At 30.9% G+C, this 24409-nt stretch overlaps 2 protein-coding genes across 2 annotated transcripts; one reads left to right on the top strand and one right to left on the bottom strand.

Moving 5' to 3' along the window:
- Nucleotides 1-2369: 2369 nt before the first annotated feature.
- On the bottom strand, nt 2370-6445 carry LOC137812665 (BTB/POZ domain-containing protein At1g63850). Its single transcript, XM_068614813.1, has 3 exons — nt 5290-6445; nt 3850-4838; nt 2370-2765 (listed from the first exon to the last, which is right to left on the bottom strand). Exons 1-2 carry the CDS (start codon nt 6175-6177, stop codon nt 3894-3896), a joined length of 1833 nt encoding a protein of 610 aa, XP_068470914.1. The 5' UTR covers nt 6178-6445; the 3' UTR covers nt 2370-2765; nt 3850-3893.
- A 16057-nt stretch (nt 6446-22502) lies between these two features.
- Nucleotides 22503-23314, top strand: LOC137812664 (brassinosteroid-responsive RING protein 1). The gene has a single exon (XM_068614812.1). The coding sequence runs from the start codon at nt 22624-22626 to the stop codon at nt 23104-23106; it is 483 nt and encodes a 160-aa protein (XP_068470913.1). The 5' UTR covers nt 22503-22623; the 3' UTR covers nt 23107-23314.
- The last annotated feature ends 1095 nt before the right edge of the window (nt 23315-24409 follow it).

Genomic DNA, 24409 nt, shown 5'->3' with positions numbered 1-24409 from the left:
ACTAATAAAAAAAGTGCATTGAAAAAATGTTTTAATTGCAGAGGTTTCGTCACACTTTTAGAAGCTTTATTAATGTGTATTTAGAAATACTTCGTTTAAGTTGCAGATGAGTTTCCAAGTTGAACCCACTTCCTTTGGACTTGTCCCTGGAATATTGCTTTAAAAAGTTTTTGCAGAAGACAAGTTTAATGAAAGCTACCCTTTATTTTTATTCCAATCAAATCGTTTTCTTCTTATTTTTTCTGCATTAAATTGCAACATGAAAGCTATTTTTTCTAGTTGGACGGTTGCTTCAGAAAACATCATATTTTTCATATTATCATATTAGTTTGTCGGGTAATAAAGTAAATAAGTTTGAAGAAAGAGATGGAAAAGCAAGTAATAATAAGAAGTAAAACAAAACAACCGTCAGTGTTCGATTTTTATTGTGTTCTCGCACGTTAATTAATCAAACACAGTCAATTTTCTGTATTTTAAGTGTGTCATTTAATTAACTTGTTTTAAATAAGATTTAATCAAAATTGATGTAATCAAATGTTTAAAAATAAAATAATCATTGAAGTCCAAAAAAGAAAGTATCTAGCTGGTGTCTAATGATAATGACAGAGGAGCAAGATAGGAAGGGGTAATTCTTCTGTAGACTCATTCAATTCTCATGTAGTTGCACATGTAATCAATGCTATTTATCATTAAAAACAAATATTTCAACAATAAAAGAAAAAAAAAATAGCATCACATAGTGCAACCCTTTTCAACAAATTGAAATTCTTGCAAATTAAAAAATACTTCAATAATCAACCAACAGAAAGAAACAACACTACGTGGGTGATGTATTTTCTTTTTAAAAGTTTTCACTCTAAAATTGTGATATGTAAGTTTTTTTTGTTTTTTTAATTTAATATGTAATTTTTTTTTTTAATTTGATGTATAAATTAGAAATATATTATTTTATTAAATGTAGGATGATAAACGATATGCATTTATATTATTTTTATTTAAATTCTATTATCTTTTTAGGCTTTCACGTATAGTATTAAAATTTATGCATTGGTATTTTGCATTTATGATTCATCCATGTGTGTGCTATTTTAACCTGTTTCTAACTTATTTATCAATATAAATTTGTTTTGGAGTTGAAGGAACAGTTGTTTGATTTTTAATATTTTAGTTGGGCCTATACTTTAAGTTTTGGACTTTAATAGAAAGCACTGAACCCAAATCACTTCTCTTTGTTTGGTTTATTGAATAAGACAAGTAAAGTAGACCAGTAATCACGCTTCATTTTGAAAAGGATTAGTGTGAGGAACCGTGTTAACACTTATAACATATATATAAACAGAATACTAAAAATATCTAACACTATAAAATATGGTAGATCACATTTTTTTAGATAAATATGATAAAGGTTAATAAATTTACATGGTCATTTCTAAATAAATGATATGGACAAAAGTAGGCTTACGAAGCATTATGTTGACCAACTAAAAAAGACAGTTTCTATGTCTGATTTATCAATTAATAAAACTTAGGAGATTGTTGTTGGTAATAAACTATTATAAAACTCAATAAATTTACTTGACAGTTTGCAATTAAATAGTGATTTGAAAATATTTTATGTTATTATCAGATGCAGACTTTTTCTTCAATGGGAAATTTGAATGTAGAGACAAATGACAATTTATAGTCATGATGAATTAAATATGCCAAGAACAGACTAAACACAACACTTATCAGGTCAGGCATACTGATGTTAAGTTTTTTTTTTTCATTTACTTAACGTGAAATATAACATTGTCGTTATTCTGGTTTTTTTTTTCCACCTTGCTTACAGTAGTTTGAAGAATTAAAAAAAAATCATGTTTCAGATCAAGCTTTTTTCTTGAAGTACAGCTATAATATTGTCCCTTTTCCCTTTTCTTTCATTGTTGGCAGAACGAATCAGACAGTGGCATCTTTCATTCTTAGCAAATAGCAACTAATTGGAGGGTCAACCTATTTGTTCAATTATCATGTCTCCATCGAGCATACATGTTTTTTGGTCGTTTGACCAGTATCATGGAAACTCCAACTTTGCAAAAGCTCTTTCTTTTCACTTCTCCATGATTGATTGGAAAGGGTGATTCTTTCCTTTTTGGTGAAAAGCATGGATGATTATATTGCCTGTACCATGGCTAATTTCTATAGCCATTTCACAAAAGTTTCATAAATAAGCTAACACACTAAATATCCCCACATACCAAATGTCCCACAAGCCAAGTTCCTTATTCAAGCAAGATACAAAAACCCAAGAACGGTTAAGCTTTCGAATCTCTCTAAACTTTTGTTGAAAAGCAAGAAATAGAAATAGAAAAAGAATCCACAATCCTCAGTAAAGAAACAAATTATATTCCCAGAGTTTAACCTCCATCGAAGTTATTCCCATATATAATACAACCGATTGAATATATTCAATGCTCAATACCATTCAATAATCAACTTAACCTAATTTGCAAGAAAGATGTTCAAGTATATATCTCTGTCCTCGTCATCATCATCATCTTTCTTGTATTCAAAGCTATTTGATGCTCTACCACAAAAGAAATTATCCTCGTGTTGAACCTTCCATGAACCCAACCTGCCACGAGTTGCTGAACTCGATAAATTTGGCTCATCTTAGGAACTTGGAAAATTGAAGGCCAACCATTCTTTCACAGCATTCAACTACCTTGAACTCTTGCCAGGGAGCTTGCATTGAACGATCAGAAACTTATAATTCGTCAATCAAACTACAGAGAGATAAATAACACGAAGATTGGATTATTTTCCAGGAAAATATAATTTATTTATGTTCGGGAGCAATTACGAGATATTTCCTGAAGAAAACGTGCATTTTCTAAGGAATAAATTTACGTAAAATTGCTCTGACAAATATAAGTTGAATAATTTAGGAATATGTCAATCAAAAGCACAAATATGACCGTGGATATAAAGACCAACGAATCAGACAACTGACTGACTAAGACGAAGTTTACCTGCATAAGAGAATAATGCAGCATATATAACAAATAAGATATCTTCATAGCCAAAAGGGATGATGATAGTATTGGCCAGCATGTTCATACACTTCACACTCAAGAAATAAACAAAAGAATCCCACGCTTATAAGAATATTTAAGCAGACTGACTTCAAAGAGCAAAAATCAAGCATCTAAACTTATTACTGTGCGGCCACCACAAGATAGATAGTGTATCAAAATATTCACTGACAAGTTAACACTTAAACAGCATCCAGGCATCAGAAAATAGAAATGAAACCCTTGCCACCACCCGTTATTTTTAGAAGAAAATCTAATGTTTAGTCAACCAGATGAATTTTATTTTATACTTCACTTGGACAAGTCAATTTTTATCAGAAAAAAGTATTTTGGAACCTAAAAAATTAAAAATTACAAACAAAGCTAGGCATGTCTTTGCCACTACACTACATGTGTACGAGGAAGTTGGAGCTGTGTCATTGATAAAATAACAGACTGATTTTGTCTTAGGTACACTACATAACCACTTTTGTCAGTCCTTCTTTGGGCATGTCATCCATTCTATAGACAAGAGCAAAATTACTGATGACCTAAGTGTAAATCATACAACAGATATGAAGTGATAAAAGGAAAGAGGTTGCAAGTACCCACTCAAATTACACGACCAATTTCACCCTTTGATTATTTCCAACAAATTAGGAGGTGAAGATAAACAGTGCTAACTTGTAGCCAGAGCATGAATATCAAGTCTAACTACATATTTCACACCATTGAATTTGCAGGTCGTAGATGAATCAAATAGACATGATCACAAAAAGCACAAAAGGTGACGTACCCAATAATTTACTGCCAATTCTCCCATAGTGGAACAATCTGTCTTCAAGGGTTCTCAACTGATGTAGTTGTAATTCGTAATTGTCTTGTCCGTTCTTGCTCTCCATTCCGCTTCCAGAAAGCCCTTCTCCACCAAACTTCAAACCCTCTTTGAATATTTGGGCAATCTTCACCGGAATTCAAGAAACGATCAAACCAAGCAAGCAAAATATCCTGTTGCCAGGAGAGTGGCAGAGTAAGAATCGTGTTACTAAGACCATCCTCAATTAGGTGCCTATCAAGCCCCTTGGATGCCCTCCTCATCCAACCAAAGTCATCATAAAAGGGCACCAGCCATGTTTTTAGAAGCAAACACCGAACATCTTTAGAAGCCAACAACTGTCCTTTCCCAATCCCAACAAACAACCTTGCTGTAACTCTGCTAATCTCAAACCTGTGAACTGCTGGCACTTTAGAATGAGCTTCAGCTAAATCTGCTTGAGAGGCCCATGTCTTCAGGAAATCTTCAGCAATTTGTCTGTCAACTAAAATATCCAAAATCCAATGCAAATTATCTGCTTGTCTTGCAATTTGACTCACATCCTGCAAGTTCGAACCCGCAGCCTGCAAAAAATGGTGACGAAGTAACTGCAGACAATCATCACATGCTAAGTACAACGACTCCTTTCGAAGATCATTCTGAGAAGAATTTTCATGAAGCATCTTCGACACTAACCCTTTCATCTCACGCCTGGCCTTCTCATCCTTGCCTTCAAGAACCACACGAATAAGCTTAAGAAGAACCTCCTCATTATCACTCCCCTCTTCATTTCCATTGGCAGCAGCATCGGTTGAAACCCTCTTCAAAACCTCCCCTGCGCCAACCGCTTCAAGACGAAGCTCAGAAAGGAGAGACGCCACCTTCTCTTCCTCATCCTCCGCCCAAGGCGCCGCTTCCAAGTACTCCAAACAAGACAAAACCCCAGCATCAAACCCAATGGCGGCTGAAACCTAAGAAAAAACCACACAAAAAACAACCGGTTCAGTCCCACAAAACCCTAAACCAGGCAAATTCTAAACACGCACAAAACAAAACGGCAAGGGACGAGAAAAGGAATGCACTGGCGTAATAAATAGCCAAACCCATAACCTAATAACAGAATTTTCATCCTCTAACTGTTCACATCCGAAATTCAAATTTTTCCTATTGCCTAAACCTAACCCCACACCTTCATTTAATTATCATTCCCTATCCATTCAATAAAACAGACCAACCACCAAACTATTCCATCCCAAAAAAATAATCCATATTGTTTAGAAATTGAGATTAAAAGTAGTTCAGACAGAACTCTTGCCCAAAAGCAGACACACTTTAAGAACAAATTTCAGATGGCGTTATCCTAACAATGCAGCCAAATTCATGTCTGAATAAAATAACAAAACCCCCCAAAAACGGCCTTACCTTCAAGATACCGAGAACTCTGGAGACATCCTCCCTCATTAGCTTCTTCCTAAGATCCTTGCAATACATCAACCTCAAGGTCTCAATGTAAACCTCCACATCGTCGCAATCGGCGATTTCAACTTCGTAGGGAACCGGCGAGCGCTGCTGCTGCTGCTTGGTCCAGCGATCGGAGAGCTTCACCGAGAAGAACCTACTATGCGCGACGAGGATTTGGCGATGCACGTTCATGGAGACACTGATTCCGTCTTTGGAGCTGAGCGTGAGCTTAATGTCGCTGGAAACGCCATCGTTGAACTGGTTCCCGGGGCTCCGTGACCCTAACAGGTCCGAAATCCGCTGCATCATGAGGGCGTGGCGATCGAGAATTTGGGGTTTGTGGAGCGAGGACGCAGCAGCGGCGGCGGTGACGGCAGTGGGAGGGATGTGGGTGGTGGGCCTGTGGTGGACATCGGGCTCGCTGGCCATCATTTCGAAGAGCGTTGGGCTGGATCGGGTCTTGTCGGGCGGGGGGGACATTGGGTTCAAAAGGCCCGCGGTGAGGGCGGAGTTAAACTTGGAGAAGCTGGAAGGGAAGTCATGGGGCTGGGGCTGGGCCTGGGCCTGGGACGGATGGTGGCCGTTAGCGGTAGGGGAGGAGTGGGCGAAGTCCATTATCGGGGAGAAGCGGCCCGGGGAGAAGCGGATCCTGTGGGTGGAGGGAGATTCGGGCAATGCAGGTTGTTGAGGGGATTGAGGTGTTGGACGATGAGGGGGTGTTTGGGTGTGGTTTGGAGAAGGAGAAGGAGAAGCCGCAGCGGAGATTGTAGTTTCTCGATATTTGCGTCGTTTGGGCTTGGTGGGCTGGTTTTGAAGTTTGAGGAAAGTTGTTGTAGTTGTCGCTGCCATATTATTGTATTCTTGTTGTGCTAATCACTAATCACAAATCACAGTGCTACTGCTACTCCTATTCCTATTCCTAATACAATTCTGTGTTCCTCTTGTCCTTTTGCGCATCGCAGCAAGAGCAACACAGAGAGAGGGGCGTAGTGTTTAATAAATGGCGGTCGATACGAGACGTGTAAGGTCCGAGTGGGATAAATAAGACACACTAACAGCCACACAGACCCATTAATACCTGAAAGAGATATCACCATCTTCTTTTTTTTATTTTTCTATTTTTCTTTTCCAACTGTAATTCAACATTTTCTTTTTCTTTTTCTTTTCCTTTTCCTTCCCTTCTCTAACATTCACACATGCCCAACACACTTTCAAATATCAACCAACACAACATCTCTCTCTCTCTATATATATATTTCTGTTTTAAACACTCTAATTTCATTAATCTCATCAAAATTAATATTTAACTTTTATTATTTTTTACTTTTTGCCAGATACACACCACTTCGCTTCCATCATTAATTATTTTAATACCGAATTTACACCTGAGCCATCTTATTTTATCACTACTCTTCTTCAACTACGCCTCCACTTCTCACATTCTTGTCAGACTTCATTTATCACTCCTGCCTTTAATTTTAACTCCTTCTTGGTTTCGTTTATTATTATTATTATTATTTTATTTAAGATATGCAGTGCTTTAAATTTAAAAATTATAAATTCTATGGGAAAAATAATAATTTTCTTAATTTCCGAGAGAATTTTTTAAGATGAAAACAATTTTAATATTGTTCTGGTTCAAAATCGGTCCGAGTATGAATGAGCTCTTCTCGGATTCTTTTTTGTGGTCGGTCGGCTAGTGGATGAGGTGCTTAGGAATGGCCTCCAGGTTTCAGTAAACCGATCTTCTGAGGATGAGGGGTTCACCTTCGATATTCAAGTCAATAAGAACACAAAATATAATGTGTATGGTAAAATATACTACAAGATGAGATACTCCCTGTAGGTGTTGTCTATTTATAAGCATCCATGGTCTTGGATTTCTGATCCTGATCTTTCCAGGTATTAATGTATCAGTTCACAATAACTTTCTATAAAATATGGATATAAAGTATATAAAACGGGATAGTTAAACAACGTAATCAGAGGGATACTAAGGATAATATTTATTACACTATCGAAAATATGATATTTATATTTATTGCACTATCGGGAATATGATATTTATATTTATTACGCTATCGGAAATATGTGTGTAGGAAAAACGTTATACTTTTTTTAGTGAAATTTGTCCCTTGTTGGCGTTGCGCGATACTGAGCTAAGGCCAAAATAGGTAGTGTTTTTGGGCTTGTTAGGTCAGTTCACGGTCCATGCTAAGCTCTCACGCTGTCACCTCCCCCAGATGGACCCTTAGTGAGTTCGGTCAAATACCTACCCGATTCAGGATAGTACAAATATTATTAAAAAATTGAGAATTTATTATTTCTAAATAAAATGAATTTTTGTATGATTGCAACTTAAAATTAAAGAATAAAAAAAATACTTATCATACAAAAATTTCACCCGACGTTTAAAAGAAGAAATAAATTATGTAACAAGATCACGGTGATGTATAAATTGATTTTAATTTATTTTTTATATATAAAATAAATTCGCTGAAGCGAATCTTGGAGTAAAAATGGAAAATGCTTTTAAAATTTGCAGATTTGCTTGCGTTTAGTGTGATGTTCCATAGAGTTGAAGTGATGATGGTGTCGATAGTTGGCAGAGAAGTAATAAGTCTGTTTTTTAAGGAGGGGTTTTCTTTTCGTGAAAGGAAAACAAAAACACAAAAGTTGTTGTTTTTCATCATCACAAATTATCATTTTAATTCCACAAACAATTTGTATCATTTTCTTTCTACATTTTAAGGCACGTTTGAATCATAGTAAGAGGATCGTCTCCCACCTCCTCACAATATTATAGATGTCTTTTTCAACTTACAATACACTTAAAAAGATGCTTACGTGTATCTTCCCTTTGCCTCACTAAACAAGTGGGATAAAAAAGTTTCAACCCCTAAATCCCCCTGGGTTAGGATGTGGGTTAAAGTGGGTTACAAAACTTAAATTAACTTTTAAATCTTTTAAATTGCAAATTGATCTTTAAATGTTTTTTATTAATTATAAACTAGTCTTTAATTAAATTTTATTATTTGTAATTTACTTGAAAGGTTAAAATTCAACCCAACTTGATGAATTGAGCCGATTCAATCCAACATTGTTCGATCTTGGTCAACCATATATTTTCTTGACTTAATTAGTTATGATTTAAATTTGACATAACATAGATCTGATCAAATTCGAGTTAGTACGAAGTACATTCCACTCGACTTTATCTAATATGGATCAGAATTAAGTCAACCCGAAGTAGGCCTAACTCGGCTCGCTCTAAAATGGACTTAACTTAACTTGATCCAATGTGACTTAATTCGACTTTGTCCAATATGACCTAATTACACACAACTAGACCTAATATAGGTTGACTCGACTCAATCCGATGTGGATCCGACTCAATCTCGATGTAGGTTTAACTCAACTCGACCCAACATAGGCCTTACTCAACTCAATAAGACGAGGGATGGACTCTTCTCAACCTTACATGAACCCACCTTTACATTGCTCGATGTGAACTTAACTTCATTCAACCCAATATGAGTCTCACATGACTCATCCTTACACGACTCAACCTTACATGAGTCTAACTCAATTTGATCCAATATAAATTTAACTTGACTCGACCCAACTTAATTAAGTTTGACTTGAGTCTGAGTTAACACAAATTGATTTAGACCCAACTCAACTTTATCCAATATAGATTTAACCCAACCCAACCCAAGATAAAGTCAACTTGACTCACCTCAATCCAACTCACTTTAATTCTCCATGAGTTTAACTCTATTCGGCCAAACTTAATTCGGTTAAACATTAATTAATTATTAAACTAAATAAATGAAGTGGCATTTTTCTTCCAAAACCACCTATTGAATAATTTATACTCTATTGTGGTTGTCATCTCCTATCATATATGAGCATGTATATGAATTTAACTCTGTATGTCTCATATATGTCTGCTTTCTATATCCAGCATTCTATTATTTCATATACTCTTACATATAATATAAATTATAGGAGTTTGTGTATCTATTACCAATTTTCCCTCCAGCTAAATTTCCGCTCTTTCTTATGACTATCATTCCATTTTCTAATTGTGTTTCTTTTATTAAATTTTTCTTTTAATGTGAAGTCAGACGTCCATTTAGCAAATTTTGTTTTGTTTTTTTTTATCACAAACTTTCCTCTTTATATGATTTCTTCACCAATTTTTCTATCTTCATAAATCGCGTATTTTACCTAAATTTTTACACCTAATGAAACCTTTATTAAATAAGTCGTTTTCTTCCCTTCATCATATGTTAACTTGTGACTATGTTTTTATAATTCAGCATCAATCACTTTAAACAACACACTTGCTTAAACTAAATAAATAAGTTTGATATAAATTTCAAATAAAATGCATTAGATCGTGATTTCCGTTTTTTGCTTTAATGTTAAATGGATTGACTTAACCAAATTTTTTCCACAATTTCCTTATGTGATCGAGCTATTCACGTTTTCATAACAATGTATATATAATACGTAAAACACTTTATTTTTTATAATGTTGTTTGTGCTGTTTTAAATTTGATCAATCAAATAACATTAATTAGTACTTTCCTGTGATTTGTTTTATGGTCTCAATCTCATTTAACTAGAAAATAATATCGATCGTGACAGTGTAACTATGGCGGACTTAAAGTGAGTTTTCACACATACATAATTGTTCTTCAAAACGTGTGAGGTCTAATTTATTTTATTTAATTTGATTATCAATTTCTATTAAAAAATAATTTTAATCCTAACTCAACCTTATAAAATCGATTTAAAAGATAAATTTTTCACCCACTTACAAATGAAATATTATAATCTTTAGTCTATGTGCAATATCCAACATATCCCTCACGCCGAGGGTACCAACTCGTGCATAAAAATATATGTTATAGATGGTCCAATAAGTTCAATAAACTATTGATAGGACAAACTTTAAATAACTTTGATACTATCACTACAAGAAAATCATGAAATAGAAATGAATTTTTAGAGATTAAAATAATTAGTTACAATAGGAACTAAAATAAAAACCATTTTATAAACTAAAAAAATTGGTTTTTAAATTAGTTTGTATTATTGTTAAATTTAAATAGTTTCTAAATTGGTATCTAATTAGCAACTAAGGTTTTAACTACCAATTATTTAGTTTATAAATTTGGTAGCAAAAACATTGATGACTAATTAAATATAAATTTAAAAATTATTTAACAATAATATAAACTAATTTAGAAATCAAATTTCTTTTTAGTTTCTAAAATGATCTCTAATTTAGCTACTATTACAACTAATTATTTTTATTTCTATAAATTGGTTTCTATTTCATGATTTTTTTTTTGTGTATATTGAAAAATAAATTTTAAACCAATTTTATAAGGTTAACTTACAGTTAAAATCCACTTTTAAACATTATTAATAATAAGGATTTACCAATTAAGCAAAGTACTATTGTCCCGCTCTTACTTTAGCTGTCACGTCTGTTCTTCTGCATAGATACTTTAAGTTCTTAGCTTTGTTAGGATCTTGTTAATGTCAAAAGCCCACAAATTAAATTATCCAAACACCACTTTTTGAAAAAGTTTATTCTTGTAACGAAGTTCTCATGTCCACTTCTGTGATATCTTCATATAAATTAAAATGACATATTCCAACAAAGTGTTTTTAACATATTTCTATACGTATACCTAATTTTACATTGGTTTAAATATATATATATATATATATATATATATATATATATTTTAAATTGATTTTTATCAGCTCAAACTTTAAATACCTTAATTTATAGTAAAAATACATCAGACATCCTTGTACTGAAACTAAAAAAAAAATATCCCAATAATTTTTTCTGCAAATATTTAATAAATTTAAAATTTGAACTAAAAACAAAAATTAATTTCAAATAAAAATACGGAGACGAAAAATATTTTTAATCCTTTTACAACTTATCAATTTAACTATTAGGTTTTATCATAGACATTTTTTATCGAACAATTTACAATCATATATTTTAATTTTCAAACATTTTGTGAATATATCAAATGATGATGTATAAAATGAAATAATTTTATTATAATATTCTTTTAAAACAACATCTATTTTCTAGAAGCAAGTTGTATTCCTTTGTGAACCACTGATTTGGTTTCTTCTCTGGATATTACGACGCCTGTCTCCTTCTGCTTTTACCCTTTTTTACGGTGTCTCAAATTTCAAAATACTCAATAATGGGCTATGGCCCACATCCGTAACAATTCTGGCCCAATAATTCAATTGACAGGGCTCTTTTTTTTAACATGTTTTTAAAGTAGAGAAAACCACTTAGATATATCACTGGCCCAATAATTCAATTTTCCATCCCTCTTCTATTTTTTCTTTTTCATTTTTAACTTTATACTACGAGGAACAGCCATTTATTTTTTAATATATTTTTCTGTCTACAAATTTGATATATATTTGGATTTGTGAGCCTTTAAAGGGTCAATTGAAGTTTTTATTTTCAAATGTGAAGATTAAAAACAAAACAAAAAGTATAACTAAAATAGAAGTGTTATAGTTTCAAAAATATATTAACATGTTAAGTTATTTTAGAATGAAGCTTATGCAAGTTTGTACCATCTCCGTAACTCTCTCAAATAAAATAATATAACAAGACAATTTAGGGAAAAGATACATTATTTTGACTAGACATATTGATTTACACTGTCATATTATTTTAAGAGAATTGAAGAGGAAAAAGATAGAAGGTAGTCATTTTGTAAATAAAAGCTTCCCACTATATAAAATATATGGAGGCATACCATGTTGCATAAGAAAATAAAAGGGCAGGCAACAATACCACCAAAACACCATCTTATTTTTTAGAGGATAATAATAAAATAATAGTATGTTTAGGTGATTCTTTTTTTAAAATAATTATTACTTTTATAGGAATTTTGAAATATTTTTTAGAATAAAATATGTTATTTCAATAATATTTTTTAGAAAGTGATACACTAAACCTAGTCCAGAATAAGATTAGTAAAACTTACTGGGCCATAGAACGTCCCTTTGTTGAGAAGGAGCAATCACGCAAGCATGGAAGATAGCAATGTATACTTGCCACTATTATGATGTTAGGTGGTACTGCAAACTCTTCTTAAATTCATTATCATCCACATTTATTTACTTCTTCTATTAACCACACATATATGATTAATTCAATTTCTTTTATCAAATTGAAAGTGTTTATGCATAACATAATGCTCATATTCCTAATACTAGATAGAAATAGAATCGATGTTTAAATGGGATGACAAACGCTTTGATTTATTTCCAAATTGCAAGCTGATTCAAACAACATCGCATTTGTTTACCTTACATTCAAGAAAGCTCTCAAAACTTTCTGTGGACCGTACAGAAAAGGAAAAAAAAAATCATTCAATTTTCATGGCTTTTGTAACACCTTAAAGATTAACTAACACTTCAACAAAACCATGAAATAGTAGAAATCAAAATAATTAGTTGCAATAATAATTAAATTAGAGATCATTTTAGAAACTAAAAAGAAATTTGGTTTCTAAATTAGTTTATATTATTGTTAAATAGTTTCTAAATTTGTATCTAATTAGCAACCAAAGTTTTTGCTACCAAATTTAGAAACTAAATAATTGGTAGTTAAAACTTTAGTTGTTACTTAGATACCAATTTAAAAACCATTTAAAAATAATAGAAACTAATTTTTTTTTTTAGTTTCTAAAATGGTCTTTATTTTAGTTCCTATTGTAACTAATTATTTTGGTCTCTAAAAATTGGTTTCTATTCCATGATTTTCTTGTAGTGTACATAGGGTACTATAAACCTATCACATGCGGTTACACAAATTTATAATAATTCACACATATATACTTGAACATACCCAATATAAACTTAAACATAAGGATAGGGTATTGAAATGCATTTTTAACATAAGAAAAAAATATATAAAAGAAGACATTTTAATTAACAAATCGTGACAATTCAATTTCTTCAAATACCAACACACAAAATCATATATACCATACATGAAGAATCAATAAGTAGAATATTTGTTGACGCTTTCCACAATACTCATATTAAGTATGTCTTAAAAGGGATTAACATTTGATTCAAATCAATATTTAGTTTTGCAAGCGAACTTAAGAATAATAAATCAAGATAAGTTTAGTACAACTAAGGTATAAACATTTGGAAAAAAATATATGTTATTTTGCTGATACGTTAAAATAAACCTTTGAAATTTAACGAAGGTTTAAAAATTTTCGTTATTTTGCTGAAGTTTTAAAATAAATCTTTGAAACTTAATGAAGATTAAAAAGACCTCAATGTTCAATTTTTATAATAACCTTTAAATCTTAACAAGATTAATTTTTTTTATTAATTAAATCAATTCCTATAATTAAATTAAACTCTATTAAATAATCTTTTGTTACAATTTTTTTCTTCTAGTGCTACCCACAATATAATATCATACATTTTTATATTATTTGAAAATTATCTCTCACCAATTGTGAATTATGAATTAGTGTCCACTCACAATTAGACACCACTCAATGAGAAACAATTTTTTAATAAATAAATGTAGATAATAATGAGTTATAAAGAAGAAAAAAGTATCCTCATAATCCCTTTTCAATTACAAAATTATAGTTATAAAGTGATTTTGAATGTGGATACATCACTATTCTAATAATAATAATATATACACACAGATATATAACTAGAAGGCGTACGGTAGAAGGTACAAGCAGTTTATGAAAGAATCTAAGACACGAAGAAAGTGAAGAAACAGGTATCTGAATTTGTACATGCCACTTTGTACCTAGGCTGTCCAGATGCTGAACATAACATAATATTAGTAAAACTAAAGCACATGGGTTATTCTTCTTTTTATTTTAATCCTGTTATGGTACAATACAGATAATCGATTCACTTAACCCAATTCAATACTCCTGCAAGCTGTAAAAACACACACAACATAGCTTGCTTAGCTCTTCTTTCTAGCCATGCCATGCCATGCCAATGTCAGAACTTCAGTTTTTTATATTTTTTATTTCTTTGTGTTCTGTGCGTGTCGCTAAAGTCACAGAGATCAACAAAACAAACCGTATCAGTACCATATGTACATAGTTTTTTCAGCACCATTTATAGCTATAACTTTTTTTGAGGTTAATAGGTTTAGGTTGTTATTTTCCACTCCATCAAGCATTATAGTATTAGAGTTAGTTAATGAATTGATTGGTTCTTTTCCTGAAGGATGCAACAACTATATGACGGCTCCAGTTTGCAACCAAATAAAAGGGCTATGAGATGGATCATGGAACAATGATTAGTGTTGCAATATCCAAATATAGAAGAAAAAAAAGCATAACACACTTACTTAAATGTTTATTTAAAGGTAGATTATTTTATTTAAAACATAAAGTAAATGAATGTGAAATATTAAACTTATATATTAAGTGTAATTTTTACAACAAAGAAAAAAGAGAGAATAAAGGGCATACATATGAGAATTTGTTTTCTGGCTTCCATATTGTTTTGCCTGTCTTTATTTTAAAAATATTTTGTTCTTAATGAAGTTGTAGACATTTTGTGTCAACATCTCCAATGATGAACGTGGTCTCACGTGTGAAATTGAAGAGTTGATAATAGGGGTGCATAGAACCATTTTGCACATGCAAATATGTGTAGTTGTTGCAGATTATCTTTGTCAACTCTTATTTTGAAGGGTTTGTCGATTGTGATGAGGCAAAGACAGTATCTGACAAGCATATTGTAAGGCACCGGTGTGCTGAAGTTTTAGGTTTTACTTTTAACCTAATGGCAGGCAACTTCTGATACCAGGCAATTTAAATTAATAACACTTCTGTTAGTACTAATAGTGGGACGAAGAAGATATTAAACACTGCAATTACTCCTAATTCCAGTTAATCATTGTTGGATTTAGTTGGCCTAATGATCTGTTAATCTTATCTCCAAATGTTGTAGATTTAAGTGATAAGTTTTGTGATTGGAGTTACATTGGGTTGGGTATAAAGTCAAGACCAATTGGGTTGGGTTGACTAGACACCATATTTAGTGAGTGTGCTTAATGATTGAACACAGTTGAAGCGCATGTGAACATTGTTCCGTGGTTTCAAGTGAGAGATTGTTGGTATGAAGCTAGAACTAATTGGGTTGGGCTGGCTAAACACCATATTTAGTGAGTGGGCTTAATCACTGTGTCTCTTTTATAATCTCTATTTAAAAATATCATTATACTTGTAATTGGTGTGCAACAGGACAGAATGAAAACCTAATAGTTGCTCTTGTGAATGTAGGTTGGAGTTGACGACTGAATCACGTTAAATATTGTATCGTTTATTTTTCTGCAGTTGATTCATGATTGTGTGTGTTGCATCACGATGAAGAAGATATTAAACGCAATTACTCCTAATTCCAGTTAATCATTGTTGGATTTAGTTGGCCTAATGATCTGTTAATCTTATCCCCAAATGTTGTAGATTTAAGTGATGAGTTTGGTGAGTGGAGTTACATTGGTATTTGTGAAAAAGGAGTATTGTAGAGTGAATTTTGGAAGTGGACCAATGTCTGTCTTGGGTGCATTAGAAGGGAAGTGGTGGTGCATGGTGGTTGGTGGCCTAACACAATGCAGGTTATGGAACCCTCCTCTGCTATAGTGTGGCCCCGTATTCAAAATATTCCCGCCCATTTTATACCCTTATAACACAATAATTCCTCCTCAAATTACCACGAAAAACATATTTAATACATTAATTTAAATAATGAAAAATAAAATAAAAATTGATTTTTTTAATAAAAACATGATACTTATTTTTTTTCACTATAAAATAAACTAGAGTTTGGTAATATAATTTATGCTTCAAGTCATAATTCCAGTTTCATTATAAGTTTTATTTGAATTAACATAAGTTATTCTTTAAGTAACATAATAAGCTATCCTTTAAATTACAAAACACATTTTTTTCTTCTTCTTAAACGTCGTTTCGAAGGAAGACTCCTGTTTCACGTTCTTACTTATTTATTTATTCAATTTACGTTTATTATTAATAAAAAAAAGTTAACAGTGACCACTTTCTATCGCTTTGGTAAGATTATTGAATAAATAAATAATTGACATTTTTAATTGACAGAAAAATTACATTGTTGCATTTTAAGAAAAGGGAGAGATTTAAAATAACCATACAATTGCTTTCTTCTTGAAGTTAAGAAACTTTATGGTAGATGAACTAAAATGAATAATAGAAAAAAAGTTAATTTAAACTTTTTAAATTTTATTCCCTCTTCATAGTGATTGCAAATTGATAATGAGAGAGAAAGAGAAGTTGCCAGCAGAAATTCAAGAGGGTATATATATATATATGCATTCTAGAGAGTAAAAAAATAAGATATACCAGTAGGATATTATCAATTCTATTATAACGAGTGTTTGTTGGGTTTATCAGGTTATTCATTATCGGACCGTTATCGGATCACTCATAATATCTTATCTCATGTACGAATTGTCACTCTCGACGTGAGAGGTGTGTTAGAGATCTCACATCGACTGAAAATTATGATATTTCATTGTATATAAATGGGTGTAAATCTTACTTCATGAGTTGATTTTATAAGGTTCACTTATAGTTAAAAGTTTACTTTATAATAGTATACTTTATAATAGTAGTAAATATTGTTGATGTACTTTTATAAAGTATAGGATGAATAAAATTGGTAGGAAACATTTTTCTTAGTAAGAACGAACAGGATGTTGTTAAAACAATTAGAAAACATAAATGTCCTAAAAATAAGAAAGATCAATTAAAGAAAAAATAATTAGTGTTGGTCTGGATTTTTTTTTGGTTCTATAGTTTTTTTTTCTAATTGATTTTTACCTTTTTTTTTCTAATTGATTTTTACCTTGTTTTTTCTTTTCTTTTTTTATTTTGGCATAGTTTCTGATACTTGTTTGATATTTTTTTTTCTTTTTAATAATATTTTTTTATAATGTGATGAGATGATTGTTTGATATGTAATTTTTATGCAAGAATTGAGGGAAATGAGTGTAATTTTTCCTTAATTATTATATATTTTTATAGAAATATTTTTTATTTTATTTCATCCAATAGTATGTGAAACAAAATTCTTTGAACTTTTGATAGGTATTTAATAGATAATGTTTCGTCCGAGGATAACTATTATACCTTTTTTTCAAGAATTAGAATTTTTTTGTTAATTAAGGTGCGTTCTTGGCCACTCTCACCGATCGTAGTTAATTCATATAAATATTTATAAATATTTAGTTATGTTCTCAAATGGGTGTTGTGGTCTAAAGAATGATTGTTCTTCTACTTCCTTCGGTCGGTCGCTAGTAACTTTGTGCTTCTCCTTCCTTCTCTCGGTCATCTGGTCTCACAGGCTGAAATAGTGACGTGCCTGATTCTTGGAATCTGTATTATTTATATTACCTTAATGGGTCTTCGTTGGTGGGTCGGATTAGGAGGTTGGTTCGTGTTTAGGATTGTGCTAAACAACCCTTAATCATGAATTAACCTTGCTGACTTGATCAACCCATGGTTCGTCGTCATGGATCGGTTGATCATGTGTCGTCGCGTGACCCTCTCATTGTGGTCGAGTGGTTGAATGATCGAGTTCCTAACCTACTCACTTAGTGTTTTGATCTTACTAGTACAAGTTATATTTTCAAACTAAGAAAATTTAATATTATTTTTAATTTATATAAAAAGTCAAATAAACAATACCATTTTTTGCGACATCAAATAAACAATACTTTACGAAAAAAAAAAACAATTTTCAAAACAAAATGTTTGCACATCAGTTCCACGGATTCTTTTTGAAAAAAAAAATCCACAATGAAAATTCTTCCTTCTTTAGTTTGTTGTTTGAAATTTAAATTTAAAAAAACATGCATTAACACATCCTTAATCTCAATCAACATGTGAAGACAAGTTTGATTAAGCATGTGACCCATCGAACGACCAAAGATGTTACCACTTTTACGGATTTTACCTTTAACTCATAATTGGTGTTCCCACCATCAAATGTTTTGCTTTCGCTATTTTCGGTTTTGAAACATGCTTTAACTCTTATGCAAACCAAAACCAGATTCAACTTCTGGGGGACCCTTCTTCCTTAGCTACCTTCAATTATTCATTCCATTACTACTATAATAATAACAACACTTCAAGAATTTATGTCAATTTTATTACAAATAACAAATTCAAATTATCAGAAAATATATTTTTATACATTTCAATAACTTTTAAATTTCGTTTTCAGTATCTTAACACACTGATTAACATTTGTTTCAGCAAAGTATCACTATCATTTTCTAGTTTTTAACGATATAGCTTTAAAAAATTTACTAGTACTTGCAGTTTAAAAAACTAAATTTAGTTTTTTATAAAATGAACAATTATTTGACTGAAAATACAGAGGTGAACCCTTATTTATTCTTGAAAATTGAAGGAGAGGAAGGAGACATGATGTGATTCAGGAAGTACTGAATCAAAATGATTTATATTAGACTTATTGTAAAGAAATCATGATACATATTTGATATCCAACAATTAAAGTAGACACCAAATTAAAGAATGTGGTAACATAGAAAATCTGCACCTCATTATACAAATTTTATAAAGGAACAAAACCTATCATAATTTTTTTACTCTGAACCGTGTAAAAAACATGTGATGTACCTTTTCATTTTAAGGTCGGAAACGTTTAAGAGTTCAGAATGAATATATAATTTTTCTAATCGAGTTTTTATTGTAATTAGTGATCATATTCTTAAGAATTTATTTAAACATTTTTGTGTTTTGATGATATAAGTATTGGGGAGTCATTTTCAAGTAGACTTTCCCTCTTATCGAAGACCACTTTATGGAAAAAAAACGCACGCGAAAGCAATACACATAATCATAAATTAATGCAAGAAAATAAATAACACAAAATTTAATATGGTTTGGTCGTCAACTGTCATCTACACCCACATTAGCAACTATTAGGTTTTTATTCTATCATTTGTACACCAATTATAAGTACAATGATCTTTTTAATTAAAAATGATAAAGAAAACACAATAATTAAATTCACTCACTAAACATGTATCTAGTTAGTCAAACCCAATTGATTTGACTTCATATCCAACAAAAAAAATTAATTAAAAAATAGTTATTTAAGAACCATCCAATACTTATGAAGTTGCACTCTCGAGTTTATTTATAATAGAAACAATTAAGAAAAAAAAATAAAACAAAGAAAGATAGAAATGATAATCCACACTACTTGGATTCTTCATAAAAACCCTAAACCTCCAAACGGCATTTTAGCATATATTTTTATAAGTTATTTTTGGCAGAGCTATAATAGGTTGATGTAGTTACGAATAACATTGTTTTGTTTTGTTCTAAAATTGTTAGCGGTGTCTTTTTGAAAAACGAAAAATATGAAATAATTTTCTTAATAATTTTAGAAAAATGTTAAATAAAGCGTATGAATAATTTAGAATTGAAATTTTTACTACAGTAGTTAAAAAGAGTGGATTTGTGTTGTGTCTCCTGGTGAGGTGAAAGGCACGTTATAGAAAGAGAAAGAAAAGGATAAAAATGTGGAAACATGATAGGTGATAAGAATGAAGGGTAGCTCAAAAATATGTTCGTAATGCACGCCAATCGATATGGGACAGGAACTCCGTGAATGGTGATGTGTTAATAAAACCCACCATCTTTCATTTTCTTCCTGTTTTATGCCTGCCTTCCATCACTTACTCACTTTACTATCTTCTTTCACTCACTCACAAAATAGTCACAAATTTATTATCTTAAAAAATCCTTACCCACCCAACAAATTTGCCTACCAAATTAAACTTAGAAACAATAACTTGATTATTATTAAAAACAAAATTAGGCCAACTCAACTGAATTCAATAGGCGGATTAAGCAAGTTCACCTTTACTCCATCCCATTTTAATACTTAGTACAACAACCTCTACTTTAGCAAAAGCAAAAATAAGGCTAGAAATATGTTGAATACATAAACAATGTTGTTAAACAAATCTACTTAGGTTTTACATCCCACATCAACTAGAGATTATGACATTTTATTGTATATAATTGAGTGCAAACCTCATTCTATGAGTTTGTTTTATAGAGTTGAGTTAAACTTTAAAATCTATTTTATAATACTTCATACCTTTTTTTTATCAATTAAATTTATTTTTGTTGATAAAATGTTTATTATTATACTTATTTTTTTTAAGTTTAGAAAATTGAATCATCAAATCTCATACCAACTAGAAACATAAAAATATTTTATAATATGTTAAGAAGTAAACTTTAAGTCTAACTCAATCTGGTAAAATGAATTTATAAAATAAAATTTGCACAAACTTATAAAGAATGAAATATTTTAATCTCTAGTTGACGTGGGATCTCCAATATAATCTCTTCACATCGAGATTATCAAATCTCACACCAACTACAAATAAAAATATTTTATAACATATAAATTAGATTCAAACCTTATCTTATTTTATAAATTAATTTTATAATTTTGAGTTATTTTCAAAGTATATTTCCGAGTACTATCTTTACTTACGAAGACTAATTATTGAGACTAGAAACCAAACAGGTGCAATTGAAGAAGCCATTGACTTGTTGCACTCAATATGAAATGGTCATAGTACAAAATGTAACACTTTGCCTAATTAAAGGGACGGTTCAGGAGTATTATTAATCACATAATTTATGTGATTTTGCTTTATTGATTTCCTCAATACTTTAGTGAGGTAACCTTCATTTGTTACACTTTTCACGCATGCAAAAGATTCAACACAGATAATGAAGGAGTTTCCTATGAAAATCTCTCCATCATCATCATCTTTGAATAAGGTTATCTTAGGTGAGTTTCTTAACATTGTTGAAAGCACTGTCTTTCTTCTCACTGTCACTTGAACTCTCAGTTACAACAACTTTTATCGGAAAATCTGTCTACGTGTTTTTAAGATAAAGAAAAAAAATATCAAAACTAAAAATAACTATAAAATCCTTTTAAGCGTATTTATTACCATATATTAATGATTTTTTTATTACATTAAATACGCCCATTAAAAATAAAATATTACTTGTGATTTCTTGCTCTCACCATATTATTTTTATTTCTCGTATTTTATTACATAATTTTTTTATCACTTATTTTTCTATCCATAATTCAATAATATTTTCTTTTAAAGAAAACTAAATAAAAAAACTCCCCAATAGACTCAATCGGCAAATGTTTACCCAAATATACTCTTTTTACTATTTATAGTCCAAATTCGTCCTCCGCATCCCGAATTCACATCACGCTTATCTTATTATTATTATTTTTATTGATTTTAAATGCCATTAATCAACTCCTAGGACAAAATTTCTATGCAAGTTTCTTTATTTTTTAGAAAATATTTAAAATATTTTTTTATGCTATTTTACTTCTGTTTTATTAAATATGTAATTAATAATTAATCTGTTTAATACAATTAAAAAAAAATTATTTAAATTTAATCATTGATAAAACAATTTAATATAAATTTATACTACTTAAAGTGGTCTATATTTCAAATAAATATTATTTAATTTTAATTATGATTATTCTCAATTAGTATTTCTTTTAAGATTATTCAGAAATATGTATTTTTTTTCGTTAATATTCATAATATTGATAATTAATGTCAATGTAAAATTAATTTAATATTTTTTTTAAAATTTAAAAAATTGTGATTTATGATTTCTTAATATTCACTTATTCTTTCAAGTTTTATAAGTAATTTGGTTTATATAAAAATGACATTTTAGTTACATTCAAGCCAAATTAATTATTTTAAAATTGGTTTTTAATACAATTTAGTCCAACAAAAATCAAATTCTAATTCTAATTTATTTTTTAAAATATTTAAATAGAAATTAATATTAAGTGGCGGTGTTAAATTTCGTTTTGAATAATCTTATTATTAATAAGGATTCATGTAAAATTTAATTTAATATTAAAAAGTGTGGTTTTTATTATATCTGTTTGAGAGAGAGAAAAAAGTATCCTTTATAAGGTTCCATTGTTGCCATTCCAACCTCAAACTCTTCTTCATCTATCTATTTAACATAACACACTTTCTGAGTTATTCACTTCACTCTCTCTCTTTCTCTCTCTCTCAATCGCCATTTTTTCTCTTCTGAAACAATACCAAGAAACTCAAATCTCATGGGTTTCCCAGTGGGCTACTCGGAGCTTCTCTTCCCGAAGCTTCTCTTCCAACTCCTCTCCCTCTTGGGCTTCCTCCGGAGGCTCATCAGCACCCTCCTCCGCTTCATGGGCCTCCACGATTTCCTCGAGCCCGACATTGCTTGGCCCGAAGCCCACACCCGAATGCCGGAATTCGAATCTGTCTCCGCCACGCTTATCCGGGAAATCCTCCCAGTAGTGAAGTTCCGCGACCTCCTTGACCCACCCGAAACCTGCGCCGTCTGTCTCACGGAGTTCGAGAAAAACGATGAGATCAGACGGCTAGCCAATTGTCGACACATATTCCACCGAGGATGTTTGGACCGTTGGATGGGGTACGATCAGAGAACGTGCCCTCTTTGCAGAACACCCTTTATACCTGACGATATGCAAGGTACCTTCATTGAAAGACTCTGGGCTGCGTCTGGGATCTCTGAACATCCCCTTGTTCCTGCTTCCTAGCTTCGTTAATGGTATTTCAAATAATGTTGCCTTATTTACTCTTTTGGGGAAGAAGAATCACAAGAGGATGTTCTGTTTTTCATTCTTTCTTCTTCTATTTTTGATTTTTTTTTATGTATGTGTATATATACAAAGGTCAGAGAAAGATTGAGACTTTAATTGTATATCATTTTCTCATTTACATGAATTTTGTAGATTTGGGATCTGATTCATGGAGCTTCTACTATTTTGACCTGGGAAACATAATTATATTTAAATTAAATTTAGGTATAAATGTTCGTTTAAATGTGGAGAATGGAAACTAAATGGTGAAAAAAAAAAAATTGCATTTTTTTTACCTTTGATTTGGTTGTTTACAAATACCAATTTTGGGTGTAAAACTATGGAGGTTCATCATGAACGACAGAGAGCACGCGACCAGCAAAACAATTATTCGATTTGAAAGGTTACAGTAACATGGTTTAGGGTTTTGGTGACCTTAAAGAAAATAATAAAATTTATTCTATTAAAACCATTTCAAAAATGAATTCAGTTGTGGTAAAAAAAACATATTAATAATATTTTCTTAATAAAAAATTCATTCCTAATTGGTTGGCTCTATGATTTAGCAAATTGGTGGGATTTATTAATTATTGTTCCCTTCCTTATTTGCAACTTGGAAGCAAGGTTTTAGTTTTAGAGTGTTGGGATTTTAGAGCATGGATTGGGAAGTGAAGGAATTGAGTGGAGGGCATGGCATCAGTTTTGGACAAATTTTGGTCATAAAAAGACAGGGAATCTTTTTGTTTTGTTTCGAACGTTTGCAACTTAGGAGCATGGTAATGGTAGTTTACCAGCATAGGAAAATCAGAAAAAGAAAAAAAGAAAAAGAAAGAAAGAAAGAAAGAGAAAGTTGTGTTGGAGAGCTTTTTCGTCGTTTAATAAAACTAACATTAAACGTATTATAAGTTGACAAAATATGCCATTTACTATTTTCCTATAAAAATTGCACTATTATTTAATTATAAATTCTCATTTTATAATGATTATTTTAATTTTATCCATAGTATAGTTGACCTTATAAGATTGTTTTATATTATCAACACAACCCTTCAACTCTTGTCAATAGGTTGTGAATAATCTAAAAACTCACACTCCAAAATTAATTTTATTCATTTTAAAACCTTAAGTCTTGGTTTTTTCTAAAGATTAATTTTATCAAAAAGATAACAATAACCATTATTGTAAAGTTAAAATAAATAAATAAATGCTAATAGTACATTCTTTAAGATGTTTGCATCCACTTGTGTTCATTAGGTTTTAT

Source organism: Phaseolus vulgaris, chromosome 2 (genome assembly GCF_000499845.2).
Source record: "Phaseolus vulgaris cultivar G19833 chromosome 2, P. vulgaris v2.0, whole genome shotgun sequence".
Classification (NCBI taxonomy): domain Eukaryota; kingdom Viridiplantae; phylum Streptophyta; class Magnoliopsida; order Fabales; family Fabaceae; genus Phaseolus; species Phaseolus vulgaris.
This window is presented reverse-complemented; position numbering and strand designations above follow the sequence as displayed.